The sequence below is a fragment of the Brienomyrus brachyistius genome, chromosome 15 (genome assembly GCF_023856365.1).
Source record: "Brienomyrus brachyistius isolate T26 chromosome 15, BBRACH_0.4, whole genome shotgun sequence".
Classification (NCBI taxonomy): Eukaryota; Metazoa; Chordata; class Actinopteri; order Osteoglossiformes; family Mormyridae; genus Brienomyrus; species Brienomyrus brachyistius.
In genome coordinates this window covers 4382699-4400124 of record NC_064547.1, presented here as the reverse complement: position 1 = coordinate 4400124, position 17426 = coordinate 4382699, and the positions used below count along the sequence as shown (strand labels likewise).

The 17426-nt window shown below is 50.9% G+C and overlaps 1 protein-coding gene across 2 annotated transcripts in view; it reads left to right on the top strand.

Moving 5' to 3' along the window:
• The window catches only part of notch2 (notch receptor 2), a 35949-nt gene that overhangs the window by 11048 nt on the left and 7475 nt on the right, over window positions 1-17426 (top strand). Inside the window, exons 3-23 of one of the 2 annotated variants that reach the window (XM_048975804.1) lie at window positions 7503-7768; window positions 7890-8228; window positions 8438-8560; window positions 8750-8983; window positions 9145-9300; window positions 10000-10185; window positions 10277-10390; window positions 12095-12208; window positions 12300-12533; window positions 12938-13048; window positions 13206-13398; window positions 14179-14324; window positions 14416-14529; window positions 14707-14859; window positions 14943-15171; window positions 15268-15469; window positions 15583-15736; window positions 15830-16014; window positions 16107-16239; window positions 16319-16570; window positions 16957-17069. In XM_048975804.1, coding sequence (XP_048831761.1) covers window positions 7503-7768; window positions 7890-8228; window positions 8438-8560; window positions 8750-8983; window positions 9145-9300; window positions 10000-10185; window positions 10277-10390; window positions 12095-12208; window positions 12300-12533; window positions 12938-13048; window positions 13206-13398; window positions 14179-14324; window positions 14416-14529; window positions 14707-14859; window positions 14943-15171; window positions 15268-15469; window positions 15583-15736; window positions 15830-16014; window positions 16107-16239; window positions 16319-16570; window positions 16957-17069 — 3751 coding nt within the window. Of the gene's footprint in view, window positions 1-7502; window positions 7769-7889; window positions 8229-8437; window positions 8561-8749; window positions 8984-9144; window positions 9301-9999; window positions 10186-10276; window positions 10391-12094; window positions 12209-12299; window positions 12534-12937; window positions 13049-13205; window positions 13399-14178; window positions 14325-14415; window positions 14860-14942; window positions 15172-15267; window positions 15470-15582; window positions 15737-15829; window positions 16015-16106; window positions 16240-16318; window positions 16571-16956; window positions 17070-17426 lie in introns of both variants that reach the window. The other variant, XM_048975803.1, reaches the window with a different exon arrangement.

The following is a 17426-nucleotide window of genomic DNA, read 5'->3' as shown; positions in this document are numbered from 1 at the left end:
TTGCGGTGTCCCCAGTTCATAGGTTAAAGTGGGTAATGGCCAGTCTGTCTCTGAGGATCATGCCCTCTCTGCAAGAAGTCCTGAACTGGTCAAGCAGAGGTCTGCTGCCTGCACTTGCCGAGCTTGACTTTTTGAGTGGAGAAGATCCCTTCGAGTGCAGTGTTAAAGTCCACAGCGTGCAATCCTGTCCCTCTCCCCCGTCTCTCTTTCTCTCTGCTGGAGGAGGGAGGGTGGTGGCGTGCTGTTTGTTTGATCTAAAAGGTAGAATTTGTCCCGGGGCAGATTCAGAGGGAGACAAAGGGAGTAAGGAATGGAAGACGTCTTTTAACAGCGAAGCGGCTGTAACATGAGACCCAAGTTTCTTAACACGCTAAGCAGTGATGAGAGACGTGGATTGCAGCCGGGGGGGAGTGGAGAGGAAGGCGCCTCCCTCGTCGCACGTCTGTCATCCTGAAGGCAGTGTGGGAGAGTGCTCTGGGCCCTGTTCATTTGGCCTCCTACAGCTCCTCTTTCTCTCCTTGATTCCTCCCCCTCCCCGTTTCTCTTTGAGCTTGCCCCCTTATGATCTCATCATCCTGATGCTCCCTCTCGCTCTCTCCTGCTGCGCATTAAAACAACACAGGTCAGCTTTCTGCTTCGATGGTCCTGCCGGCCGTCGCCCTTCCGCCCGTTCAGTTACGCTCCCGAAGCAGGAGGTGCCGTGATGTGGCTCCCAGCCAGAACCCCTAAGAGCAGGGCGAGTGTGGGAGCGTCACCGGGGCGACGCCCTCTGCTGGGGGAGAGGAATCGCACAGGTGGCGCCCAAAAAACCCACCATCCAATTAGAAAGTCACAAAAAGCAGGCGTGCTGAAGAGGAGACGAAGCTGTGATTGTGTTTTCTTCTTCATGGTACGCTGGGCGTGAGAGCTGTGCCCCCTACAGGACTGTGGCGGTAACGCAGGTCACAGGGGGAGCACCGTGGAAGAGGGTGGAGGTGCAGGATAACCATAATGGCAGGATCCTTCCATTTACAGGCGCACGCAGTCACACGCCCCATGCGGCTTCCAAGCACAAACATAATGGCCCCGTGCCTTACAGGAGCACTGGCGGGCGGGCGAGCACGCACATGCTCAAGCACACGCACGCCGCTCTCAGCGGAAGCCTCACAGGAAAGCGAGGAATGTAGTGACCAGGCTCTAAACCCACAGCGCCGAAGTGGTGCTGAGCTCCACAGGCTTATGGTGCTAATGGCCGAGCCAGTGTGATATCAGGTGTGAGATGAAGTGGTTTTTCACCATAAGAAATGCAATGTCCTTTGATCAGACTCATTCGTGAGTATAAGTGACAGCTTGATTAAAGGTACAGTGTGGCTCGGAATGTAATATTATAGTCATGGGTGTATGAGAGAGGGCCAGAGCTGGGGAGAGGATGACCTGACATGGCCACCATAAGTAGCTTTTTACATGAAATTATTTAAAAGTGAGCTGTCCACCTCAGTGACCCTAAGAGCTCCACCCTACCTCTGCTATCTCTTGCCGTCTTGCCCCCCTTTTTTCTTCCCTTTTTTCTTCCGTCTCCCCTACACCCACCCCCCACCCCCCCCCTTTTTTGTATTAGTACTTTCTGCTGGCTTTTTTCCTCTGAAAGTGGTGGAAACGAAGCTTAGGAGCTTCGCTAAGAATAGCCACATGACGTTTAAAGCACGCCGTGGGAGGAGGAGAAAGCGGCTGGGTGGGGGAGGGGGGACGTTGGCAGCGTTTGGAAGATGGCAGGGAAGCTGAAAAGCCAGTGGGGAGACCTCTGATTCGCGATGATTTACACAGCGCATGGGAGTCTGCATGTGGGTGTGCGCAGCGCCTGTTCGTGGTTATTTACGGTGGAGCCCAAATTCTGCTGCAGTTTCTCACGTTAGAGCAGCTCAGAAAAAAAAAAAACATCCCACCCTGTTAAGCCCCCACCAGCTTTTGAAATATGACTCTGGCTTCAGTGAGGTGCTCTCAGTTTGGATCAGAGCTCCGAGACTGGACTCGAGGAGCAAATCTGCACGTGTGGGTTGGCACTCGGGGTAGCTGGTGGCAGCAATTTAATGTGAAGCAGTAAAGAGCCCCACCCCTCATTCTCTTTGTCGGGACAGGGAGAGGTCAGTGATCGGAGTGCCCGAAGAGGGGAGGCGCACAAAGCGGGTATAGGGAATTTGGAGGGGGGGGGGGGACTAATGTGATCCAGATGTAGAAACCTGACACTTCGGAGGGCAGCGAACGGGGAGAAACCCACAAGGAGAATGAAAGAGACTGTAGATGAATGTGGGGGAGAAGAGGCCCGGCTCTGTGCGCGTTATAATTCTGTTGAAGAGGGGGTTGCGTTTGAACAGCAGCACGAATTGTACTGTTCAGCGCAGCGGGTTTTTCATGCGGCGGGGCCACACCCTGCCCCCAGGCGCCTCCTGGAAAAGCATGTTACGGCAGCCCTGCTTTTTCCGCACGCCGAGATTGTGGCGGACGCCGCTTGACGTGCCGTTCGCTCAAGACTCGTGAAATTCTGGGACAGGTTTTTTTTTTCTCCCCCCTCCTTTTTGCGTGTTTGTTTACTTTTCTAGCAAGAGTTTCCAGTTCCGTTTTAGATACGGCTGGCTGCCTGCTTCAGATGCTGTGAGATCACGCTCCTCCCATGCCAGTCAAAGCAGTTGCCAACCTGCGAAGGGGCCTGGTGCCCGCTGGAGGTGCCTGTTGCTGCTGGCTGCCAACATGAGGCTGTCCCTGTGTCCTCCCTCCCCAGCAGAACACAAAGCACATCGCTCATTATAATTGTCTGTATGGGAGTTTCAGGTCACAGCTGGCTGATGAAAAGGCTCAAATGGCAGTACCCGGAATGCACAAGTAATAAGAGCATTTGTGTTCTAGAGAGCCCCACACTCGATTGCTTTTGGAATTAGTTGGGCAATAACTCACTTTGAGTGAAGTTTTTTCTTTTCTAAATTGGGTAGGTTTGTCCTTTTGTGAGGGAAAGGCTGGTAAGCCTAATAACAAGCACATTGCCCATGCCCTGCAGGGGCTGAAATGGAAAAATCCCAGATTAACCAAATTAGGGTGAAGGTCTTCCGAGCAGTCTGCTATGGCTTTCTGTTAACAGTAAGGTTAGAGAGAACAGTCATTGACTGCTTTTCGACCAAAGATGTGGTGCTTAGAGTAGTAAATACGTGAAGTTCAGCACCCTATTATTTTATTCCCTGAATGGGGAATACATATGGTTATGGGACTGGTGTACTGTAGACACCATCGATGCGATAACTCAACTCAAAAAGTATTTGATGGATCTTTTTAAAATTTTGCAGACACATTGTCTGGGTGACCACCTGAAAATTATTACATATTGAGACATATCGCCCCCAAAATTGAAGTAGCGCCACGTAGTGAAATTAGTTTCGGACACTTGATTCTGTTAACGTATAGGGTGTTTTCCAAACTTAGCAGATGCATTATATGGGTGAAGGTTTGGATCTGATAACATTTTTAATGTCACCAAAAGTGAAGCAGTGCTGTTTAGTGATAGCAAAGGGAAGGGTGATTGCAGAAAATAATTGACCTCGTGAACAGGATAACTCTTTGTTCTTTTTACTCTGTTCAATCTTTGATGGAGCTTAATACCCCCTTCATAAAAACCATTATATGTATGAAAATCTACACCTGATGCACCTGAGACAATTTGCCAAAAGGGTCTGGCTGCAGACTTCAGCTGTGTGGAAACCACCTCTGTTAGTAAATCTCATATGAAGGTAAGGAAATGGTTAAAATGATGTGCACTGAAGAGGAGACGTGCGTTAAAGGGGGTTTATGTTTAAGGCTTGCGTTAGTGCAGCTTTTATGAATATAGTGTTAAACTAAAGAAAACACTAAGGAGGACATCTGCAAATTTGGAGACCCTTAAATTGCCTGCAGAGTAATTTATGTCCAATGACATCAGTTTTCTGTTTGCACTTCATCCATCGCTGTGTAATATTAAATTTTACTTGCATTTAACTATGCATAATATTATGTGAGTAATAGAAAATAATCGCTTTAGTAATCGTATGTACCTTGTTTCCATTGTCTATCATAAATATAGCGTACTATTTTATAGTGTACTACTATAGCGTATTTACATCTTAAAGATTACACATTTGAAATATTTGACTGATTGCTCATTGTGTGATTAATGAAGTTCTTTTCTGGTAAAACAGTTTTACGACTCAGTAGACTGTGAGTAGTAAATTGCACGATGTTAGCAGGGAGAAAATGCTTTCAACATCATAGACAGTGGTGTATGAGTCTTTAGTCTTAGTGAAAAACTTTACATTAGAATGCAAAGTCCTTAATTCCATGCCTGACATACACATGATTTCCTTACCCTCGGATGAGATTTACTGACAGAAGGCTTTACTCTCAGGTGAGGTCGGCAGTCAGACCTAAATAGCCAGCACACTGCGGTAGTGCTTGGTGACAGCAGAGGGCAGAAAGGGAAGCTGGTCTTGTGAATACAGTAGTTTGTGGATGTCTTTCAAACTGCCCAGGAAGATTGTCCAGGTTCAAACTGTGAGGTGTGATATTATGTTTTGAATATTCTAAATTTCTTACAAATTTTACCAGTAGCAGTCCAGCAGCTGCTGCAATCCAGTAGCAAAATTTATTGTGGGCTTTTAATAAGCATTTTTTGGCAAGGTGAGAAGAGTAGGGTTAGCATGAGTGGTATTACAGTACAATTTTTATTATACGTCGGTATTTTCATTCAGTGAAACTTGGGGGAATTTAATTGCGGAACTCAGCCCTAGTTTTAATCAGCACATGAAAAAGCCGGTGACGATCTGGTGAATGAAAGGATGGTATGAAAAATTAGATGCCTACTGTAGGGTGGCTAGAGATAGGGTTTGGGAGGCGTGGGAATAGGAGCAATACAGTAGCGGGGAGGTGGGGACAGGAAGTGTGTCATTGTCATTTTTTGTCAGCTTCTTTGACATTTGTATGCATGTAACTAGTCTAACATAATAAGTATATCAATAATATTAATAATATATTAATTTATTAAATCTAGAATAATAAAGTTTATTTCCAACATTAAAATACTAAAAGAAGAATTTTTGCTAGATTTTAGTTTTCATAAGTTTGGAATCTGGTATGTCATACAGACTTTATGTACACCCCATTGTGTCTGTGGGCCATTTTTTTGCCAGCTGTCTGGACCTGGTGTGTGTACAATCAGAAGCAGTCTAGGGTGCAGTAATGCGACGTCAGAAGAACATCTCAATGGTGTCAGTTTGCGTCTGTATGTGTGCGTGACTGCTTACCATTAAATGTACCTTCCTAGTTATACCATTGATGTGTCCGTTACGATTCTTCCTGTTAAGTCGTGGAAAATGTTGGTCATAGTGCAAATGAAAAAGTAACAGACACAAAGAATTAAAGTTAACCACTGATTGGTGGTGAAAGATTTAGCAAATTGGCATGCAAGTGGAAGGTACCGTAAATATATAGGTGTGCTCGCAGAATTTCGTGTCAGGAGTAGGACTCTTGCTTTGGTTTTTACATTTTTGGTTGATCCATCTAGTAATTCTGGAAATTTTAGAGGGGGGGGGGGGGGGGGTTGTGGAAGGAGTAGGGATTAAATGGGTGGGGGGCGCGGGGTGACGGGGCTGTCTGGAGAATACATTGTTTTCATTCCGACGGCATCTTTTCTAGCTGGTGATTCTCTATGTCACCCTAGGGCCATACAGCTCTTCAACGTCACATAGAAGGGGAGGAGTGTGATGGACTTAAGTGTTTAGGCCTGTATAGCACACTGCCCTCCTTTTATTTTCCTTTATATTGTTGCAGTATGTATGTGTGTGAATGTAATAGGTCTGTGTGCCTATGTGTATGTATACTGTGCATAAGCTACTGGACACCTAAATTTCCTTCTGGATAAATAAAGTATCTCTGTCATGTTGTCTGTCTGATAAATTAGTGCTTCTAAAATAGTGTTGTTAATTTTTAAGCTATATTTCGATTCCAAGGCCGTCTTGGAGCAGTGTCAGCTATGGGTTGCTGTAAAACAACTACAGCAGTCATGGTTGCCCATTTCAGCCTTGTTTTAATAGGGTGTCAGTGCCTGGGTTCTGGGTGGAAACCTTCTTGAATGGGTTTGGACTGGTCCTGAAACTTTCCAGAGATTGCCTCTTGCTCTCACCCTTATGCAAAGTCTACTGTCTTCCATTTAAGATAAAACGGTGAAATGCTAAACCGTGAGTCAGTTTTGCCTGCTGCAGGTACTTGATACTTTGATTTATGGTTATATGATTCCTATTATGTGTCATACCTTTAAATGTCAGAAGCCAACCTCATTCACCCGTAACACCTCCATTTTCTCTAAGCATCATATGTGAAGTTTATCAAATTGACCTACAGATGCACTCTGTTTTCATTCATATTTGCACTGTGCGAGACACACTTTTAACACCTTATTCTAAGTTGGATATGTTGCGTTCTGCTCGCAACGATGCACCATGGTTAGAGTGACACAGGCCCTGGGGACGGTAGCACATGGAGAGAGTAAGGGGTACCAGACATGAAATAAGCTCATTTAAGGTCACAACTGCGCTGGCCGCTTTGTGATGTCTGCTTTGCCTTCGGGCAGAGTGCAGGGCAAGCACACGTGCAGCGCAGACGCGGCAGGAAGTGTGAGCACTCTCGCTCACCATTCAGCAGCATGCCCCCTGTGGGTAACCCAAGCCCCCCCACGGGAGCAGCGAAATGCAGGCTGCGGGCGGGCCGGCCGGTGTTGGCACCTCTGCACAGCAGTCTGCGCAGACACGCGCTGCTTTGGGACCGCGGGACGCAGCCTGTGGGCAGGATCTGGGCGTAGCGCTTGTGTTTGTCATACAGTATTGTCTGACCCGAGTGAGAGTGGTGAAAGGCAGACGTCTGGCCACACAGGCAGCGCCGTGTGCTAATACGCCCGACAGTCACTGATGACAGGCTCTCTCTCTCTCTCTCTCTTTCTCTCTCTCTCTCTCTCTCTGTCTCCTTCAGCAATGACGTGATGTGGGTCTTGTAATGCAGCTACATAAATCACATTGTCTCTTGCCTTCAGCAAGATCGGGAGTTTTGTGACCCGGTGTGGCCTTGCCACATCCTGTGCAGCTCTATACACATGCACACATTGCTTCTCCTGCTTCTGCGTACATATATGTGTATGTTTGTGTGTGTGTATATGCAAGTGGGTTCATATGTTTTGGCCTATATTTGAATCCATGCCACTCTTCTCGTGAGCTTTCCTCTCATTTTTCATAACTCGCTTCAGAATTCTCAAATAAAACAAGTATGACTCATCTCTCACTCCCTTCTCAAAAGGGCGTGATTGTAATACGGTGCCTGTTTCCGACATTGCACAACAAACCTGTCCAGCTGTTCTTGTTGTACTACTGAGATGTTATGAAATAATGCGACGTGGTGTCTGATTCTGTATTTACTCGCTGTTCCTGCATACGGTGAATCCCTGCTGCTCTTCTGTGCAGATGTACTTCAGGCTTCATTGGGGAGTACTGTCATCACAAGGACCCCTGTCACCCTGGTTACTGCTTCAATGGGGGCGACTGCATTGCCAACTTGTCCGGGGTGCCTGCCAGCCCCTCCTGCACCTGCCCCCTGGGCTTTACTGGTCAAACTTGCCAGACTCCCCAGAACTCTGCCTGCTACCCCAAGAACCCCTGTGCCAACAGTGGTATATGCACCCTGCTCTCCCTGGACAAGCATGAATGTCGCTGTGCTCCTGGATGGACAGGTCAGCCACTCCCAACAGCCTCTCTGGGCTCCAACAGTCTCACATTTGCTCGCAGCTTTCGGACCAGATGCTTCTTCCCGAATCTGTCTTTAAGATATGCCAATGTGTCCATTTCTCCCAGGCCCCCGATGCACCCGCGAGGACAGCTGTGTCTCCAACCCCTGTGCCAATGGGGGCATCTGTAGCCCCCAGTCCGGGGGCAGGTATAGCTGCAGTTGCCCCAAGGGGTATCAAGGTCGTCGCTGTCTGAATGACACCAACGAGTGTGCACTTACCCCGGGCCTATGCTCCCGCGGGGAGTGCGTGAACACGCTGGGCTCGTACCACTGCGTGTGCCCCGTGGGTTACACTGGCCGCCACTGCGAGACGCCATACGTGCCCTGCTCACCGTCGCCTTGCATTAACGGGGGCACCTGCCGGCAGACGTCCGACACCAGCTACTGGTGCCACTGCCTGCCAGGTGAGCACCGACCCGCGTCGAACCTCCCACTGCACCAGGCAGGAAGCTGAAACGTGACGCTGCCTGCATCGCTCATCATTTGATTTTAAATGTTGTGTCTTATGACGCTCGATCGTGTTTCCAGCAGAGGAAATAAGTCTGTGTTTATTGTATACGGCCCTCTGTGAGCGTGTTTAGGTTCTCAGTGTCATGTGGCCCTCCCTACTCAGGCTTCAACGGGACCAACTGCGAGATTAACATCGACGACTGCCCTGAGCACCGCTGCCAGAACGGGGGCACCTGCATGGACGGCGTCAACACTTACAACTGCCAGTGTCCACCTGAATGGACAGGTCAGTGCACCACGGGCCTCGCAGCACGGGCCTCGCAGCACGGGCCTCGCAGCACGGGCCTCGCAGCACGGGCCTCGCACCACGGGCCTCGCAGCACGGGCCTCGCACCACGGGCCTCGCAGCACGGGCCTTGCATCTGGGTCTGGGACGCTGGTGCCAATGCCCTCCTGCTCACCACCCCCCCCGCAGGTCAGTTCTGCACTGAGGATGTGGACGAGTGCCGCCTGCAGCCCAACGCCTGCCAGAATGGTGGCACGTGCAGCAACATGCAGGGGGGCTACAGCTGCGTGTGCGTCAATGGCTGGAGCGGCCTGGACTGCGCCGAGAACATCGACGACTGTGCCACAGCCGCCTGCACCAACGGCTCCCGCTGCATCGACCGTGTCGCTTCTTTCATATGCGTCTGCCCCTACGGGAAGACAGGTGAGGGGATGCGGGGTTTGCCCTCAGACTGGGCTGAACGTGACCGCAGCATCGCAACTAGCATGACTCGGGCTGCAGTGTGGGCTGTAGTGTGGTATTGCAATGGACCGACTACCTCACGGCTTCTGACCACCGGTGACCCCTGTATGACCTTGTCACAGGCTTGCTCTGCCACGTGGACGATGCCTGCATCAGTAACCCGTGCCGAGAGGGGGCGCAGTGCGACACCAACCCAATCAATGGCAAATTTAACTGCAACTGCCCTCCTGGTTATGTGGGCAGCACCTGCAGGGACGACGTCAACGAGTGTATCATGGGTAAGACCCAGTCTGTGCTAGACATGCGCCAAACGTACTCTGTGTATCAGCGCGCCACAAGAAGGTTGCAAACAGCAGGGGCAGAGCTGCTGGCCCTCGCAGGAAATGCAAGAGTTTAATATTTCAGCAAATACCACATAAACAAAATACACTGCATATATAATGTATGGTGCTGAGTGACGTTGATAGTAATGTAGCAAACTGTAGTCATTCAGTTTTGAATGTATTTTTAAGTTTTAATACCAGTATGTAGGCATGTGCAAAATGCCCCCTGAAAGAGCTTTGATGGTGTTGGATTCTGAGTGAGAATGTAATCACTGAATGCATTTCATATGAAAGCAGTGAGAAATGACTCTGTTTAGCCCACAAACTGGTGTTATGGCAAGTTCATGAAGAGTTCTGAGAAAATGTATTACCAGAATTAAGTATTACAGAATGTATCTTAGCAGTTGGGGAAAAAAACAGTGTAAGTGATGATATTGATCTCCTGTGCCCATACTCGGGCTGATAAAAATAGCCAGTTCCGGTTTTCCGCTGGTTAGCATGGCGGCTAAGTGCTCCACGGCTGAACCCTTCTCCACACCTTCATCATCTGCCTGATGCTGTTTTGCTCTTGTCCCGTATCCCCCCGGCTTGCTCCTGCACCCCCCCCCTCGCTCCTTCCTTGTCGTTCACCTTCAGCTCTGCTCCTCCCCTCAGGCTCGAACCCCTGTGAGCATGGCGGGCAGTGCGTCAACACGGAGGGCTCCTTCATGTGTAACTGTGCGCCGGGCTACACGGGACCGCGCTGCGAGCAGGACATCAACGAGTGTGCATCCAGCCCCTGCCGCAACGACGCCACCTGCCTGGACCAAATCGGCGACTACAATTGCATCTGCATGCCGGGTAGCCCTTTGGCGCCATGCGATCTCTGTCTGCCGCCTCCCACCGCATCTGCCAGCTGACCACCCCTCTCCAACCTGTCTTCTGTGCCCAGGGTTCGAGGGAGTGCACTGCGAGACTGACATCAATGAGTGTGCCAGCTTCCCTTGCCTGAACAATGGCATTTGCCTGGACCAAGTCAACCACTTCGTCTGCCAGTGCCCTCCAGGTCTGCCTGCTTCCGCGCGTCTCTGGTGCTCTTAGGAGCCTAGAATCCCTTAAAACGTGCCACTGACTTTATCTGCTTGCAGCCAGAGTAAACAGGCACACTTTATTAGTAAATGATGTTTGTATGTGCCGTGTTATCTCTGCGCTGTCAGAGTAATCTGTGCTCTTATCTCCGGACGGCTCCGGTTGGCAGGGTTCCGTTCCTTTGGTCTGCTCTGAATATCTCTCCCCGGTTGTTGTGCCGTAGCTGGTGAAAAGCATGCTGCAGGTCGGGATGGATCCTGAATGTCCGCACGGAGCCCGGCTGCAAGCCGATGGTTCTCCGTATCAGGGCAGACTGATGTGAGAGGCCAGGGACACAGACAGGAAGTGCAGTAGAGCCCGCTTTGTACCCAGTGCGTCTGACACACTTCAGGCAGACACATAACTGATCTTCCAGCAGCTTGCTTAATTTACCGTTTTTGCAAGCATATTGGAATGCTTCTTTGCACATATCCCATCTTGCTCTCTGTTGAAACACACACTCACACACGCGCGCGCGTGCATAGAGAGCATATCCGAGCACATGGTCAGGCCATTTTTCTGGTGTCGCTGGCGTGTTTCAGGTCCCCAACACACGTGAATATTCTTGCTCAATAACATTTAGAACTCTTTATATGTGGGGGGAAAATTGGACAAATAAATCACTAACGCCACCAAGCCTCTCATCAAATTATTTCTGGATGGCTGGAATCTCAGCTGAAGGATGGCTGATATTGGCGTGTGCTGCACATGTGAGCAGCAGATGTACGATCTGCCCACCAAGCTTGATCAGAAGAGCTACCTTAAATTCTTAGCAAATGGCTAAGTGTTCGAGTTCAGCGTAATGGCAGTTTTCAGGCTGAAGGGGCTGCTGGTGTGAATGAGCAACAACGAATGTGAGAATAATGTTCAGAAGCCAAAGACGATACACATTTAAACGTAAATAGCAATTTGGTGTCAGACTTTTCCCAACTCGTTTCCACATTTAGATTCGCTACACATCCAGAAATTACTATTGTTGCTGGGGGTGGGGGGATGCAATTGAATAGCGGAGAAGAAAATGACCCCCTCAGGGGGGAGAGCAGCCTTTCACCATGGATAGGAACACCACAGGCAGGGAAATCCCCGACCTTCCGCCACCTAATTGGAGATGCAGGAGCGCCCACTGAGACCCCGCCTGGTGCCAGATATCCTGATCTACTGTGAAAATAAATATCACTGAAAATCTTTGTATCTGGAAGACAAACAGTGAAAGGGCTCTGGCAGGCTTGGCGTTTAAGCAACTTCCCTGTTGCCTTCACAGCACTTCAATAGCAGTGGAAAATTGAACACTCAGGTCATTTTTGATTACAGAGAACAATATGCCTATCTGTAAGTAATAGGAAATGTTTTAATAATGACTCTGGCTGACCCCGCTAAGAACCTTGACTTTCACCTGTTTTTGTTTGCTTTTTCTATTAAACTCTATAGTATTAGTCAAAGCAATTAATTTTCATTTGGCGGTCGCATTAAAGTAAACCTTAGCCAGTGGATAAGATGTCTTTTCTAATGCATGCTCGGTATATTTGAGCTGCGTACCCGTGTGAAAACCTTCTGAAGGTGCTGCAGTGCATTGTGGGAGATCTTGCCGTTTAGGTCACCCTCGCTTGGTTTTTGCTTGCTCAACCTGGCCTCCTCTGCTTAGGTTTCAGCGGAGACATGTGCCAGGTAGACAATGATGAGTGCGCCAGCACGCCCTGCCTCAACGGCGCCAAGTGCATTGACCGGCCCAACGGATATGAGTGCGAATGCGCTGAAGGTACCGGCGCCGATAGCTGCCGCCTTTGTCCGGGCTTGTGTGCGATCGCGCCAGGCCTGACCCTTGAGCCCTCTCCCATCCCACCTGGCAGGTTTTACGGGCCCACTGTGCGAGGAGAACATAGACGACTGCAACCCCAAGCCCTGCCACCATGGCGAGTGTCGTGACGGCATCGCCACCTTCTCCTGCGACTGCTACCCGGGATACACCGGCCTCATCTGCAACACGCAAGTGCAGGAGTGCCAGAGCAACCCGTGTCAGAACCGGGGCCGCTGCATCGACCTGGTCAACAAGTACCAGTGCAACTGCCTGGCCGGGACCACTGGTGAGCAAGGCATGCGAGGGCACCAGCCTGGCTCTGTTGCAGAACAGCAGTGTATCTGGGTACAGGCAACACGTTTGTACAGACTATAAGTCTATTTCCTGGTCTGACAAGTTTCCTCCCCCTTCTTGACTGCAGTGGACTGGGCCTTTATGCTTGGTAACCACACTGCCTGACCTGGCCTGGCCTGCTGGCTAGTGAGAGCCAGAACTCATCAGTCAGGTTCAGGCCAGTGCAGTCAGTCCCCATGAGTCACACTCCGCCACCTAGTCTGAATCGTTATTTTTTTTCCCCCCCTGGATAGTGCTGCCACCAAGTGGAAGGTTGAGGTAGTGCCAGCAGCTCTTGCTGTGCCTGTTTCCTGTGGCAGATCTAAGCAGGCCCATCTCTCCCATCTGCATCCCCAGGTGTAAACTGTGAGATCAATTTCGACGACTGTGCCAACGACCCGTGTGAGTATGGAGAGTGCCAGGACGGGATCAACGAATACAAGTGTGTGTGCAATCCAGGATACACAGGTACTCAGGCTCCCCCACCTGGCCAGACTTACTCACTGCACCCATATTTACTAACACTGTAAATTCATACATGTTGTACTCATGCTTGGCAGGCCTCTGTGCGCCTCCTTGTCTGGGGGGGGCAGATTGACTTCCTGGCACTGTCTCATTCCCTTAGGGGAGAAGTGTGATGTGGAGATAAACGAGTGCGACTCTAACCCCTGCCTGAACGGGGGCACGTGTGAAGATCGGCCGAACGGATTCCAGTGTCTCTGCCCCACGGGCACCCATGGGCCTGTTTGCCACTCCGGGGCTGACCGCTGCTTCCCCCAGCCCTGCGAGCACGGCGAGTGTGTGGAGCTACACGACGGGTAGGGGGTCCACTTATCCTGTGGTGTGGGCGTGTGTCTCTCGTGACTGTGTGACACCACTGTACTCTGAAGGGCTGAACGCAGCAGTAGGGCGGGGCAATTTATCGAAAATTAATCAAAACCGACATTCAGAACCTGTCGTTTTTTTTTTTTAATTATTATTAATTCTCTTAATACTTCTGTTAAAAACTGTTTCAGCTACCAAAGGTAATACCACCAACCAGTTTCAGCACCGGCAATATTTAAATTGCAGTGGAAACCACTAATATGGATCAAAAAAGCTTGAGACAGAATCATTCCTGTACAAATACTGTTTAAATAATTCACTTGTAGTAATCAAGTAGTCTGTATACAGTGTTCATTTAGGGTCTTTCTATACATAACATATGGAAAATATTAAAATTACGGGAAACTTTGGGAACTTGCTTTTTAGATTAAGACTAAAATGTGACCTTTTTCATAAGAAGTTTTCATTTTGAGCGATTTGTGCTTTGATTTCAGTTGTTTGAAATGTTCAGTGAATAACCATAAATGGTTTATTAATGGTTAATGTTTCCTTCAATGATTTTTAAATCATAAAGATAAAATGTACAGTCTTTTATTTGAAAAATTTTGTGAATGAAATATGACGGCAAAAACACAAACAAAAAAAAACAAAATAATTGTTCATTAATCGTAATCGAGGTAAAATGTTCAGTTAATGGTGATATTGATTTGAGGTCATATTGCCCAGTCCTATGCAGCTATGTTATGTGTCTGATGACCCCCTTGGCCCCCCAGATACCGCTGCGAATGTGATCCAGGTTGGGAGGGTCAGCACTGTGAGCTGGACATCAACGAGTGCCAGTCCAACCCCTGCCAGCACGGAGCCACCTGTACCGACCGGCTCAATGACTATACCTGCAAGTGCAAGCGTGGCTTCACAGGTGGGCTCCTGGGCGCCCCCTTCAGGCGTCGTTCTCCCTCCCTTCCTCTTGGGAATTATAGGCTGTGTCTGAGCCTTCAATTTTTCCCCAGGTGAGAACTGTGAGGTCAACATAGACGAGTGCAAGTCCAACCCCTGCATGAACCGTGGTACCTGTGTGGACGGAATCAACAGCTACAAATGCCTCTGCTCCCCACCCTACACAGGTAACGGGTGCGAATGCGGAGGCAGGGCCCAGGGAGGGAAGGGCGGGACCCCACAACGTGCTGGGTATCGGTCCAGGAGGTGCCAGTTTTGCGGGTGTGTCAGTTCGAATAACGGTGAATCTGCGGGATATCCGTGTGCACCTGTGCGTCATCGCTGTACATATACTCTGCACACAGGTGCGCAGTGCGCGGACAAGGTGGACTCATGCAGCACCAGCCCCTGTCAGAACCGCGGACGCTGCCTCAACCACCAGGGCAGCTACTCCTGCGAGTGCCAGATGGGCTTCAGTGGGCGCAACTGTGAGATCAACATTGACGACTGCTCCTCCAGTGAGACCCAAACCTTGCGCCCACGGCTCCCCACTCTCTGCTCCCGTGCTCTCCCCCCTCACTCTGGCCCCATCTCCCCGCAGATCCCTGCTTGAACGGCGGCACCTGCCTGGATGGTGTGGGCAGCTACTCATGCAGCTGCAGGCCGGGCTTTCATGGCCGGCGCTGCAACATTGAGGTGGACGAATGCGCCAGCAACCCGTGCCAAAACGGCGCCCGATGCAGCGACTACGTCAACAGCTACACGTGCGAGTGCTCGCCCGGATTTGACGGAATCCACTGCGAGCACAACATCCCTGAGTGCACGGAAAGGTATGGCGGAATCGCAGGGCCCTCCCCCGGCCTCTTCGCCCCACTGTGCCCTGCTCGCCAGGCCACTTCATGCCGCCTCACATTTCTCGTTCACAGCTCCTGCCTAAACAACAGCACCTGCATCGACGGCATTAACAAGTTCTCTTGCCGCTGCCGGCCTGGTTTTACCGGAGCCTTCTGCCAGTTTGAGATCAACGAGTGTAAGTCCCTGCCCTGCAAGAATGGCGGCACCTGCACCGATGGCTTGGACTCCTACCATTGCTCTTGCCCACTGGAGTACACTGGTCACAACTGCCAGGTGAGGCCTGTCTGCCGTGTCACTGTGCCACCCACTGCCAGTCGGGGTCTTAGCTGGACGTGGCGCACTGTCAGGTGCCTAGTGCCATCCTGTGTGTTCTCCCCTCTCTGCAGTTCTTGGCAAACCTCTGCAGCTCCTCACTGTGCCTCAACGGTGGGACGTGCATCCAGCGGGGGACGTTGTGGGGGTGCCACTGCCCCGAGGGCTGGACGGGGCTCTACTGCGACGTCCCCAGCATGTCCTGCCAGGCCATCGCCACCCGCAAAGGTACCCCCTCTGCACCACCCTGCCAGCTGGCTGCATCGCCACACACAAGCACCTGCCAGTGACTAAAATCCCACACCCCTGTGCCTCCGTCAGGTGTGTCTGTGGACATGGTGTGCCAGCATGCCGGCCGCTGCCTGGACGTGGGCAAGACCCACTACTGCCAGTGCCAGGCGGGCTACATGGGCAGCTACTGCGAGAAGGAGGTGGACGAGTGTCTGTCCAACCCGTGCCGCAATGGCGCCACCTGTGTGGACTATCAGGGGGCCTATGAGTGCCAGGTATCTGCCTCGACCCCCCGCCCCCCCCCCCAGTGTGCGCTCTCTGTGTCCACTGCCACCATGACACCCTCACCCCCCCCTTCCCGTTGTAGTGCAAGCCTGGCTTCCAGGGGGTCAACTGTCAGTACGATGTGGACGAGTGTCAGTCTCAGCCCTGCCTACACGGAGGGACGTGCATCAACCTGGAGAACCGCTTCTCCTGCTCTTGCCCGCCGGGCACTTATGGTGAGTCGCGTGTGTGGCTGTGTGTGCGTGTCCTTTGCGACAGTGTACGTCTGACCGTCCCTCCCCTGTCCGCAAACAGGTGCCCGCTGTGAGGTGGACGTGGATGACTGTGCGCCTGAGCCCGGCTCCTCTCGACCCCGTTGCCTGAACGGGGGTCAGTGTGTGGATGGCGTGGGCCGCTTCCACTGCTCCTGCCCCCCGGGCTTCGCTGGTGAGCGCTGCGAGGGCGACGTCAACGAGTGCCTATCCGCGCCCTGCCGTGCCCCTGGCAGCCTGGACTGTATCCAGCTGGCTAATGACTACCAGTGCCGCTGCCAGCTGGGCTACACAGGTACCCGCGTGAGGGGGTCCACCCATACCTCGGGGGGAGGTGCTTACACCATGGGGCTGGGGGGCGGTGCCTACAGCATGCGGAGCATGACCCCTGTCCACACAGGTCAGCTTGTGTGTCTATGGGTGTTTGTTCCAAACCTTTCTAAACAGTACATAATTTACATGTGTGTGTCTAGCAAATGCTTCAGTATTTCTTATAGGCTATATAAAGTACTAACTGTATGTATTGTGCCTGAGTTGGGGGCTGCCGCAACCAGCAAGACCAGCAAGGGTCTCGTTTGTGGGTTGGTCCTTTGTGAATTATCTGAGCAGCTAACCTCTGTTTACTCGAGCCCTTTGCTGGGCCAGGTCCACCTGATAAAGTGCCTCTTTGTCTCTCCTCAGGACGGCACTGTGAGTCCATGGTGGATCTGTGCAAATCCAGGCCGTGTCACAACGGGGGGATCTGCTCCATGAACACCAGCTCCATGCTCGGATTCAGCTGCACCTGCCAGCCGGTACGCTCTTTATTGCAGAGGCGGCTACACTGTGAAACACCCTTCTCCTATGTGCGTGTGCGTCAGTGTGTGCATGTGTGTGTATGTTACATTGTGGGGACCGAATGTTCCCACAATGTGACAAAAACTCAGTTTTATAAAAATCTGTGACTGCAGTCAGAAAACTAAAAATGCCAAAAGTTCTGTATTTTGTTTGGTTACTTATGGATGAATAAGGTTAGTGCTGGCTGAGGGTTAGGGTTGGGATTAGGGTTTTTCCCATAGAAATGAATGGACGGTCTGCACAAAGATATGAATATGTGTGTGTGTGTGTGTGTGTGTGTGTGTGATCTGAGCTGTACATCCTAACTGCTCTCC